This window comes from Schistocerca americana, chromosome X (genome assembly GCF_021461395.2).
Source record: "Schistocerca americana isolate TAMUIC-IGC-003095 chromosome X, iqSchAmer2.1, whole genome shotgun sequence".
Taxonomy (NCBI): Eukaryota; Metazoa; Arthropoda; class Insecta; order Orthoptera; family Acrididae; genus Schistocerca; species Schistocerca americana.
The window spans coordinates 757,094,339-757,107,240 of NC_060130.1; the positions used below are offsets into that span (position 1 = coordinate 757,094,339).

At 38.7% G+C, this 12,902-nt stretch overlaps 1 protein-coding gene across 3 annotated transcripts in view; it reads right to left on the minus strand.

Moving 5' to 3' along the window:
- Positions 1-12,902, minus strand: part of LOC124556845 (C2 domain-containing protein 5) — a 226,041-nt gene that overhangs the window by 14,459 nt on the left and 198,680 nt on the right. For all 3 annotated transcript variants that reach the window (XM_047130864.1, XM_047130863.1, XM_047130865.1), the window contains 4 exons: positions 2,010-2,140; positions 1,888-1,932; positions 1,679-1,804; positions 1,449-1,595 (listed from right to left, as the gene is read on the minus strand). In XM_047130864.1, the coding sequence (XP_046986820.1) occupies positions 1,449-1,595; positions 1,679-1,804; positions 1,888-1,932; positions 2,010-2,140 (449 nt within the window). The remainder of the gene's footprint in view (positions 1-1,448; positions 1,596-1,678; positions 1,805-1,887; positions 1,933-2,009; positions 2,141-12,902) is intronic.

Genomic DNA, 12,902 nt, shown 5'->3' on the forward strand with positions numbered 1-12,902 from the left:
ACCAGTGTAGTTAACAGCCTCATTTCCATTTAAGTACAGTAATGCAGTCCACAACAACTGGGACCAGGTCTTGCAACGTGGAAATCCCAAATGGTCTCATTGCTCTGTCAGTTCATGAATATTCAAAACATTATAATGGTATGAAATGCTGGTGACAGTGCGGTTGATATTAGCCCATTCACTTAACATAATAGATGGCAACTGACAGCTCACACAGTGGCTGGGAATTAGGCTGATCTTATATTCTCATGTTGTCAGTTTGACCACATTGCAGTGAATAGCATAGATGATTTTAAGGGATGATAACCTTATTCAGCAATAAACCATATATCTGTAGTTGAGGTAGGACTAAGCTGATACTTAAAAACACAGCTGAAAAGGTAGAGCTATACAAAAGTCAGCAGACATCCATGGAAGTTCTATTTGTGGAGGTGTACAAAGATATTACATCTCCAAGTAGTTTTGTAGGTCCTCTCAACATCAAAGAATATGAATATGTCTGCATAGGAAAGACTGTTATATTGCTGACTCCAGCTGCATAAAGTGCTCGAGTGTGAAGCAATACCTCCTGAACACACAACAGAAGTGACTAAATAGTTCCCTGGATTTGGGATATGAGTCACACAACAGCTAATTATCCACTCAATGCACTGTCCTTCATTGGCTTCACGAGGGGAACCAACGTTCCCTTCCTCTACAAATCAGGAACATTTTCATCAACTACTATTTAAAGTTCTGACAGATGCTGTATTGTATTCCGCTGTTACCTCTTGGAGTCTCCACAACCAGAGACAATGCCAACTCTAGCTCCCATGCAGACCAGGATCAATTGTATTCTGCAGTCTTGTTGGAACAAAAGTTACAATTACTAATTACCATTTATGCGAGATGATGGGAAGCTGCATCATGGTTTTCATTGGAATTTATGAATGTGAAATACCTTACATCTGTCTGAGTGATATCTCTGTGTAATTTCTGGAGAAACTTCTGCTGCAGTACTGTCATTATTGCGTACTTCTGTGCCAGAACCACTCTTCCTTAAAATTACTATAGGTAATAGGTAATTACTTGGTAATTAACAAGCTCCTGTTAATCTGTGTGTGGGTTATCCAGCTTGTGGATGGTCCATGAACTGTTTGGCGATATTTGGAAAACAAAGAAAACAAACTCTGAAGCAGTCTGTTGTAATTAAAACAAATATTCTCATTTAGAATATGATTCCACTGAGACAAGTGATGCAAAAATACAGTGCTTTTTTCCCTAGCCAATGAAGTCTAAGTAATGTGACATGAAATATGGTTTGTACATACAGCGAATACCAGCTTCTGGTGAAAACGTGTATTTTGAATTATCCATGTTTTTTGGTTCTCTATGGAGCCTTGGGTCCACATTAATCTGGATAACTGGGAACTTGCTACATTTTTAAAGTAAATATAAAGTATATGCACCTGATTCTTGTGAGGATTGTGGTACAGAACACATTCTGACATGAAATAAGCAACCATTGCATTGCCACCAAGGGCTGTTACATGTGCCCGTAAAATAGCCAGAACTTCTGTCACAAAACTGTGGACAAAACCACTCAAACCACCGGCCTGCGAAAAAAGAAAATATAACATTAAACAGTGATAAATATACTCCGAAATTTATTTTTCTTTTTTTTTTTCCATCAAAGTACCTCTCTTATGCTTGTACTTTCCCTGATGAAAAAGAAATTCAAATTTCCAAGATAACGTTCAATCTTTGCACCAGGGATGTAAGATAAAGGTGTGATATCAACTCCGTATCGCTCTCTACCTAGTACCTGTGATAAAAAATATGCAATAATGTCATTACTAAAATACACTTCTAAAAATAAGTGAAAACTGTTGCCATTATAATTCATACCATTTTATCTTTAGGGTCCTCATCATCATCTCCAGTATTTTGGACCTATAAACATAAAGTAGGCATTCAACTTCAGTTTTCAATAACCAAGAGAATAACTATGAATATAAGTATATACTAACGTTTGAAAGTTTGTAGAAGGGTGCACTAGAGATAGTACTGCGAGATGGATGATTATTTGTCAACGCAGCTGGTGCTGGAACAACATGTATGTCATGGTCTTCTTCCAAATTGAATATCATATCCCCTTCATCTGCAAGAAACCATATGTTCATCACAATTCTTTAAAAAGCAAATAAACTGATAGGAAAAAGGGGGTGACAATGAGCTGGAACAGGAAAGAGAAAACATAGAACATCAACATCCAGAAATAAAAAGTAAAGAATCAGTATTGATTGTTACTAATTGAAACCAGACGCAGTGAAGCAAAGTGACAAAAACTATTGAGACCTCTTCACACCTGAACAATACTTTCATATCTTTTTAACTTGAAAAATGCTAAAAGCTTAAAAACTTACTCTTATCCATCAAGACTGGCCAAAGCTAGCCGAGACGAATAACACGCCATAAACGAAAGAGATTTCAGAGTTTCCACTTAAAATAAAAACAAAAATCTTATGTTGGAAGCATTCCTGCATATTTTGTACATGGTGTGATGTACAAAATAAGCTTCCCCTTTTTTGGGTGAGAATTTTGGGCTTTGTTTAACTTTAAAAATCATAAAGCAGGCGAAACACTTTTCCTCTGTGATTGATCCTCATTCCTCTTCCCATCACTCATGATGTTAAAAAGGCAATGGTCCAATCTCTTTTGTTGTAAACCCACAATATTATTATTATTATTATTATTATTATTATTATGCTATTTGTAATTAATGTCACTTAAAATCTACATACCAAATTTCCTGTACTGGTACAAAATTAAAGTCATCTAAAAATCATAAAGTACATATTTCCTTGCTTGGCATATTCAACCCCCAGAGATGGATACCCCTGGCTGTCACTAGCTGTTGTACAGTGAGCATAGTGAATGTGATCAAGAGTAAGTACAACCATCTTATCTTTCAGGAGAAATCTTGCTTCAAGGCTTTGTTAAAAGCAGAAGCCAATAACATGTTTTGAGGCTCTTTCTTTTACTTTCTCGTAGCTGTTTGGAAAGACGTCATTCTGGCTATAGTTCGAGTTTCAAACAATATTCTGGTGAACTCTGCAAATGTTTTGCTACTTACTATGCAGATATCAAACAAGTACCAACTTTGATTATCAGATCTCTTAGATATGGATCCAGAATCTAGAATTACCTTATCTGACAAGGAAAAAGTGTTGGTGTATTCGTTAACCAAAGGTCATAAGAATACCCCCCATGTCAATATTGTTCAAAAGAAATTTTGTATTGGCCATTTCGAAGATGGAGAACATGTGCCTTTTTGAGGTTTTTTTATGGACTCAGACAAAAGTCATTTAGTGTCAGTAATACCATCTTGTACAACTGGGCTTAACTAATTGCAAATTTGTATGCTATGTGTAACAAATAAAGTGTACAAAGGAAGAAAGTGGACATGGCATCGCTCCAAAATATAGCTTTGGGAGCTGAGCTTTGTAACAAATGCTGTAAAACTATAAACTTCAGAATTAGTTGCAGGCACTGCAACATGACTTAATTTTCACTGTAAGAAAGTGGATTTATCAGTAAAAAATGATGAGAACTTTGTTCTGAAATTTAAATATGATAAATATAAGTACAAAGGTCCAACAAAAAAAAAAGTTCAAATGCGTGTGAAATCTTATGGGACTTAATTGCTAAGGTCACATCAGTCCCTAAGCTTACACACTACTTAACCTAAACTATCGTAAGGACAAACACACACACCCATGCCCGAGGGAGGAATCGAACCTCAGCCGGGACCAGCCGCACAGTCCATGACTGCAGCGCCTCAGACCGCTCGGCTAATCCTGCGCGGCAAAGGTCCAACAAAACTGTCTCATGCTGACAAACTACCAAAACACTGTGACAAAATGAACAACAGCACTATAAAGTGTTCCAAAAATAATAATCACTCCCAGAAACCAGTTCAGAGCGACTTAGTACTGTGATGGCCCCTCAGGAAGATACACAGAATAGTCAGGATTAGCTGGTATAGCCTGATAAATTTGTCAACAAAGTGCAAAGCAAGAACACAGTTAATACACTGGTAACCAGAATGGTCCTTGTACTTGGCGACAGTCATGTCAGAGGCATTTCACTGTTTTCACAGGAAGTCATGGGTAAGAAATATCAAGTCACTGGTCTTATTGGGCGAAGTTCTACGCTCAGAAATGTAACAAGTAATATAGACACCTTGTGGAAGGCTCTTGATGAACAAGACTATATAATGATGATGATGATGATGATGATGATGATAATAATAACAATAATAATAATAATAATAATACGTGGTGCTAGGAATAGGTTACAACCATAACTGCAAAGTTCAGGATGACATCTGTACCACTGCTGAGAAAACATCATACACTAATGTGAAGACAGTTTCACTCTTCTAGCATTACAGTAGGCCACTGATAAAACATTCAATGAAACGTGGACCCCACAGATTACCCTGAAGGAAAAATACTGGCTGTAATAAACAGTTTGATTATGGTGGTCAAATGATATCCTTAGAAACTTGCCAGCAGAAAAACAGTAAATGAACACATCCAAGTAAAACATGTTAGAACAACCAATACTGAATCTACTAGCTTCTTTAGAAATGGTTCAGAACAGTGGGAGGAAGTATATCAAACAGACTTATTTCACAAACATTTTGAAACCAGCTTCCCCCTCCCCCCACCCACCAAACGTAGATTAAAATCAAACCAAGATGCAGTGGAAGAAAATGAGTGGTTAACAACTGACATTAAAATATCATGTACAACAGTGAAATTGTGTTACAAGAAATACAGTAAAATTCTAAAATGTGAAATCAGGGCGACCAGACATATGCATCAAGAAAAAAAAATAGCAGTTTAAACAATAAATTAAAAATCATAAAAATTGAAAAAACAGGAACATCAAATTAGAACACACAGGGATACCTCAATCGTCTCATAATGATACAGACTAGAATAATCGAAAAGTTATAACTTCAGATATCAATAAATGTTTCCTCAGTGCAGCTGAAGAAACAGGTAACCATATCAGTAAATCTCCGACAAAAGCCATAGAGCTACTTAACCAGATGCAAGTCACAGCACTTCATTTCAAAAGCACAACTTCTAAAAACTTCGAAAAAATCATGAAACTACTTGAAAGCTCTCAGTGCACTGGTTAAGACACAGTAACAGGTATAATTTTAAAATCATGTACAGACTTAATAAGTAACATTTTGTGTTATTTGTGTATTCAGCCAATGAAGACTGGGGTATTTCCAGAGAGACTAAAATATGCGATTGTGATGCCAGTCCACAAATGCAGAGATAAGAGTGTAATATCCTACAATCAGCCCATCTCTCTGCTGCCAGTGCTCTCAAATGTATTTGAGAGAATAGTGTATGAAACGATTCATAGCCACACTACACAAAATGGTTTACTGACACATACACAGTTTGGCTTTCGTAAGGGATTCTCCACAAGGAGAGAGTTATATTTAGCATAACACATGAAATTCTAGGGGAACTTAATTTCAGAAGGTATCCAGTGGCGAAATTTTGTGACCTAGCTAAGACTTTTAACTGCTTAGACCATAACACGTTGCTAAAAAAGCTTCCACAATATGGCATCAAAGACAAACATTTGGCATGGTTAAAATCTTATTTACACAACAGAAAGCAAAGAGTTGTCTTAATGGAGTTAGGTGTAAAAATAAACTCAGACAAGGGAAATGGAAAAAATGGAGTCCCCCAGGGCTCAATCCTTAAGTCACTGATTTTCTTGCTCTATATTAATGATCTACCATTTAAAATTAATAACATAGTAAAAATAGTGATGTTTGCTGATGATACAATTATTCTTGTAAAGATCCCAAACTTCACAATGCAGGATACAGGCCTGACAGTCACTAACAATGTACACAAATGGTTCACAGCAAATAGCCTGACCTTAAGTTTTTCAAAAACTAAATTTCCTTGTTGCAGTAGACTATCAAGAGCCTTAATTCTTACTGTGCTGCTACCTGAGGTTATATGGCCTTCCAAAGGTCCACCAGATAGAGGTTCCTCTTAGGCCAATTGAGAGTACTATATGTGCTCTGACATTGTGCAGCAATAGTCTGTTGAGCCCACTAGTAGGTTGGTGTGAGCATCGCATTAAGAACTCAGTAGATTTCTTATGTCGATTAGAGGGAATGCATTTGAATGACTCTGACATTCTAGTAAGTTTTGATGTGGCCTCTCTCCACTTGCGTTCCTCTGTCTGACTTTAATTGAGGTAAAGTTTAGTGTTTAATTAATGAACCTATTTCATCATGTGTTGAGTCCCACTTACTTTTTATTCAATGGCCATTACTATGAGCAAACAGCTGGAGTTGTGAATGTACACCTGTTGTTACCCATTATTGTCAATTTATTTATGGAAGACTTCAAGTAATGTGCCTTTGTGTAAGCGGATTTGAAATCTGAGTGTTTTTTCAGATATGTAGATGATACTTTTGTCATTTGGCCTCACGGCAGTGAGAATTTAATGACTTTTTAGATCACCTTGACCTGTTGTGGCACAAGCCTTCAGTATCTGCACAGTTTCACTGCTCCACCACCTGAAATTGCTGTTGTAGAATCTATCCTTAAAATAAATAGCCAGAAGCTGCTTGTACACAGTACAGATGAAGCTTCACACACATTTAAATAATATAGTTGCAGAACTGTCACTATAGCCACAAATATTATTCAGCTGAACCAAAATACACACATTTCGATATTTACTGTCCGTAACTATAAAAAATGTTCTGAGCCTGAATTAAACGAATGGAGAGGCAACACAAAGCTGGGCTATATATGAACCTGGCTGACGAAGATGGAAGCAGCACTAAACGAATACTAAGAGCAGATCAAAAACAGACTGAAGGGACACTGAGAACAGAATGAACTACAACTAAGAGCACACTAACAACAGACTGACTAAAATGGTGTGAGAGCTCCCCTTATAAAGACTTGATCCAGAATATTATGCAATTTTGGTTAACTTATAATAGACAATAAATTCTATAGTCCAAAAGGTTAATCTTTCATTGACTATTGAGATCATCATTATATTTTGTTTGAATGTTATTTATCATGAGCAGCATCTATTAACATATGCAGTACTAATTTATGCCTACACAGTGGGATCCCGTGTTTATAACCATGGGATCCAGCTTGTATATTAAAATTTAGTTGTTATCTCGTGTAATCACGTGTACTGCTGGTGGTCAGCATCTTCCCAATGCAATATTTCGACATCATAATTCGGTGTCTTCATCAGGTATTTTCTGTGAATGGTCAAAAAACTGACCATGTCCCATATTGATGCCTGGGTGGTTGTCTGGTGTTCACTACACTGTCTGTGCCCACTGCGACTGTTTTCATCAGTGCTATTTATCTCCAGGTGTTCTGTCTTCCATCCATGCCCATTTCTGCTGTTTTCCCCTGACGGCTGCTGTGCCAAGGCATTCCATACTAGATATGCACCCACCAGGATCATTCCAACACTACCAACATGCTGCAGATGTTTCTTATGCTGTTGGTGACCACTCTGGCTTTCTGTCATGCTCTGTCGTTCTCCAGGCATTGTGGGTTCTGTACATCCCTACAAGATGCACTTCCTGCTGAATCAGGTTGCTGTGGGAATTGCATATTCTGTCTGGGCATGCCGTAGTAATCTCTCGTGACGGCGGGCACCATCTGGAGTTTTGCACTGTGTCTGCTCCTACAATATGTAGCGCTTGAGGTTCCGGGTGGTTAATGTTGTTCCCTCTCATTGCGTGAGTGCTACAGTTGTGTCCCAAGGAGGTAGTGGCCACCTAGTGCTCCATAAGAGGTTTGATCCCGTTAATTACACCCCTGGTTATCTGAGATTTGTTCCCAGAGAAGGGAACCTTTTTCTGTACGACATACTGATCTGGTATCCTGGTTGATCAGGTTCTCTGCCACCTTGATTTCAATAGAGTCACTAACCACACTATTCCAAAATTTGGGGGCCTCAGCCAGGATCCCTGGTATATCATAATGCATGGCATGTTCAAATTCCAGGCAATGTTCTGTTACTGCTGATTTAGTGGTCTGTCATAGGCTGGTATGGCTTTGGTATTCTTTACATCTTATTTCAACTGTTCTGGTGGTTTTGCTCATGTAATACATATCAAATTCACAAGGTATATGGTAGATACCAGGTTTCCATAACCCCATATAATCTCTGAGCATTCCAAGGAGCACTCTGTTCTTGTTTGGCCGGGCAGAACACACTTCTGATTTTGTATTTTTTCAGGATCCTGCACACAGTAGGAAGGCTACCCTCCTGGTTTCTTCTTCTTGTTCTTCTCCCATTATATCAGGTCATCTGGTGGGATGCAGCACTTCGCAGATGTCCCTGTTTGAGTACTCATTGTCTATAAACACTTGCTGTTGACGATCTAACTCTGCTGCCAAGCTGTCTGAGTCAGACAGAACATTGCCTGGAACTTGAACACACCATGCATTATGACAAAATCAGAGAATCTGATCAAGCAGAAAGCAGGATACAACCTCAGTACAGTGTGGAATACAGCTTTAGAATTGCTACAGAAACAGTGGAAAAAAGTTCCCTTCTCAGGTAAAAAACCTCAGACAACCAGGGGCATAATTAACGGAATCGAATCTCTTATGGAGCACCAGGTGACGATTACTTCCTCGGGAGACAACTGTAGCACTCATGCACAAGAGAGGGTACAACAACCACCACCCAAAACCTCAGGCACCACACATCCTAGGAGCAGACATGATACAGAACTCCAGATGGTGGCCACAACCATGAGAGACCGCTGTGGTCTGATGTGGCAGGAAGTGCATCTCATAAAGGTGTACCGAACCCCAAGTCCTCGAGAATGACAGGGGCATGATAGAAAGCCAGAGTGGTCACCAACAGCATAAGAAACATCCGCAGCATGCCGATAGTGCTGGGAACACACCTGGGGTGTGCAGACTTAGTACAGAACACCTAGGCGTGGCTGCCACCGGGAAAAACAGCAAAAACGGGCACGAACAGACGACAGAATGCCTAGAGATAAACAGCACTGCCTGAAACAGACACAGCAGGTGCCAATGGTGTAGGGAACACCAGACACTGCCCAGGCATAAATAACGGACACGATCAGTTTGTCAACCAGTTGCGGGAAATACTCGAGAAAAATGCCAAGTTATTTTGGAAACTTGTGGTAAGGTCTTATGGGACCAAACTGCCACGGTCATCGCTCCCTAAGCTTACACACTACTTAATCTAACTTAAACTAACTTACACTAAGAACAACACCCATGCCCAAGGGAGGACTCGAACTTCCAACGGGGGAAGCCGCACCGACCATGACAAGATGCCTCAGACCGCTCGGCAACCCCGCGCGACACTGAGTTACGATGTGGAAATATTGTGTTGGAAAGACACAGACCATCAGTAGTACACCTGATTCCATGACATGACACCGAATCGCCAGGAAAGTCTAAGAAATTAAAATTTAGTCAACCAAAATTTAGTAATTTTTAATTGGAGACTTTTGCTTATTAAAATTGGTGTCAAGTGGTTCAGAAAAATCTGGCGATCAAACATATATCAACAATTATTGCAAATTTACAGTGGTATGGCTATGATTGGCACTGGAAATATTTAGCAGGTGAAGCTTTTTATTATCAATATCTTTTAAACTAATAAAGTTTGGTCTGATGTTAATAGGTCACTGAAAACAGTGAAAATAGTTCTTTAATTTGAAAGTCATTTTTCCTTCCAAATATACCTACTAGCTTATAAAATTTTCTCTTTGGCTAGATGTATGAAACTTTATAACTACTGCCATCATTTCTGCCAAAACTAATTATCTCAATGCAACCAGAACAACAAACTGAATCATCTGAATAATACAATTTTGTTCTGGAATTTGTTTCTACAATTTTGATACTTTGCTTAACAAGTGCTTAATGTAGGAATTTTAACATCATAATTTTAAAAAGAAAGCTCACAAAAATTTAAATGGATACAGGAGTGTACTCAAAGTAGAAAGGTGGGAGTCAATCTGCTTTGTCACAACCTAATTCAACACACTTGAATATTTGTTTCATGATGGAGGTGGAAAAGGATGGCTGCCTTCCCATCCTTGATGTGTTGGTCAGGAGACAGGTTGATGGTACATTGGGACTTGCCATTTATAGGAAGCCTACTCACACTGACTTGTATCTACAGGCTGATAGTTTTCACCATCTGCTCTAGCATCAAGGGGTACTTCGTACCTTAGTTCACTGGGTCCACTCATCTTAGACCTATAAAGTTTGTGAGCTGAGTTAGTCCATCTTGAGGTTACTTTTTGTCAGAATAGTTATAATGAAAGACAGATCTGATGCGTGTCATGCAATCAACCGACTGTGCACCGGATGAGTGATGATAATACTCAGGCAGCACCAAAGTATATAGCCTTTTTGCATTTCACAGGGAGCATTTCTAAAGGACTGGTGTATTTTGTGGAAATATGATGTGAAACGTGTTTTTCAACCACCATCTAAGATTAGGGTCCCGTTAGGTTCTCCACAGAATGATCTTGGTTTGCGTAAGGCGGGTGTCTAGCATATTCATCACATTTGTGGCATGTCACGTATTGGTCAGACTATTGGGATTGTGGAGGGACAGCATACTTCGTATAAGTGTCACGCACACTTAAAACAGACGAGCAAGTCTGCTATTGCAGAACATTGTCTTGGCACTGGTCATCCTATGGAATATACCAACATGAAGATTGTGGTATGCATTTCCAGCGACAGTGTTATTAAGGAAGCAGTTGAAATTAAATTAGCAAGTCACCTGTGTGTCCCGGAAGTAATGCAAATGATTTTACTGAGAAGCGTGTGCACGCTGTAACACATTCAAGGTGCGTGGGCTAGGTTGGGGGAGGGCGATGACGACACTTGTCTCCACAAAGCGGCCGAAGTCAGGCTCTTTAGGACAGTGATTTAATCAGTAGCACTTATATTGTGAATCTCATCTCAAAGATGTGTCACAATGTGTGATGGAGCACATGATTGAACAATGGCGCACAATCAAGTTCTATGTCAAACTCAGCAAAAGTTATACCAATACCAATCAACTGATTCTGCAGGCCTACAGCGAATTTGCTCTATAGTTCACAATATGTCTGATTACAATAATCACAATACACTGTAATTTTACTATGCAGTTATATATTTATGGTCATGACTTAACTCTCAACTTACACTAATCATCATTTAATGACATCTGAAACAATATCAATTGAAAACACTTTAGTAGAATTTTTATTCCAGCCCTATGAACGGCATAATCAACTGTTCAGAATGTAAGCAGTTTTCACATTACCAGTCATCAGCATGACTTGAAACACTGTTTTTTAAGAATATTTTGCCACTGGAGTTACCATGAGATTCATCTTATGAAATTCAGAATAGAAAAGCTTTGTGTTTTACAAAATAATTTATTTAGACATATTTTTATTTTCTGCTGAGCGTGTTATCACGTATAAACAATTTTGCAGAACTGTATCTCCACTGTAAATTACGTACAACATTAATTATAATGTTACTGTCAGTACCATGTACTGTAAGATTCGATATAAGGACCGATGTTAGGCCAAAGAGGATAGCAGTTGTAGTTCAAGGCAGCTGTTGTTAAAGTCAGTTTTGTTAAACCTGTTTTAGCTCAATCGAGAACAGCCAGAATCATGCTGATTTGTGAAATTGCAATGAAGATGCGGAAAGAGGAAAAGTGACCAATTTGTAGTCAGAAGACTGTTTGGAAAGTAAAACTCCCAAAATCATGTACAAATACACAGTAATTAAAAAAATCACCCCAGGGAATCTGTAGTGAACAAGAATGATGTACTGGTTTGATCAATGACCATCAACATTGCTGATTTTTTGAGGTAAGTATTTGTTTGTCAACGACTTGTTTCCCGCTCCTTTTTTTTTTTTTGCAACTTTCTCAGTACACTGGAGAGAACACTAAAATTTATCACTGAAACTTTTAATTAATTTGCGTCATAGCTGTGAGCAGGAAAACTTTCAAGCAGTGAACTTGATCTGGGATACCATACAGAACATGTATTATGTATAGTCATTTTTTAAGGCTCCTGATCATACAAAATAATAAAACAATTTAACCACAGAATCATGTTTTGGAGAGCATTGTAAACAACTGCTGCCTGACTGGTAAGAGAAATCATCTCTGAAGGAGTTCTGTAAACAATTTAAAAGTAATTCAAAATAACTTCATACAAAGCATAAACAATGTTGATTTTTGTGAAATGTTTGATTCTGACGAAAAAACATGAAATTTTGACCTATCAATTACATTAAGGGAAAGGATAACTGAAGTACATAAAAGAAGAATTATAATTAAAGGAGACCACTCACTGAAGAGCAGAAATGTTAAGTTGTTGACAGGCAGACTAAAGAAAGAAAACTTGCTAGCTTCTGGAGTAATCCTTTTTCAAGCTAAAACACACACACACACACACACACACACACACACACACACACACACAGAGGTACACATGCTTATGGCCCTCCATTGTGCCAGCTGGACACACAATGCCACATTATTTTGGCAGGTGGACTAAATTGTTGTGGGGGTTGTGTCAGGTGGTGTGTGTAGAGGGAGAAAGAGGTGGAAGGCAGGCAGAGGGGTTGGGGATGAGTGGCTAGTGGCTCCATGGGAGGCAGCCACTTTGCCTACTACAAATGTTACTGGTGGGAGGAGCACAGGCTAGGTAGGCATGTGATGCATGGAGCTAGTAGGGAGCAGCGTATGTAGACGGTGACTTCTGGACATGAGTTTAGGAGGGGGTGACAGGACAGAGGAAG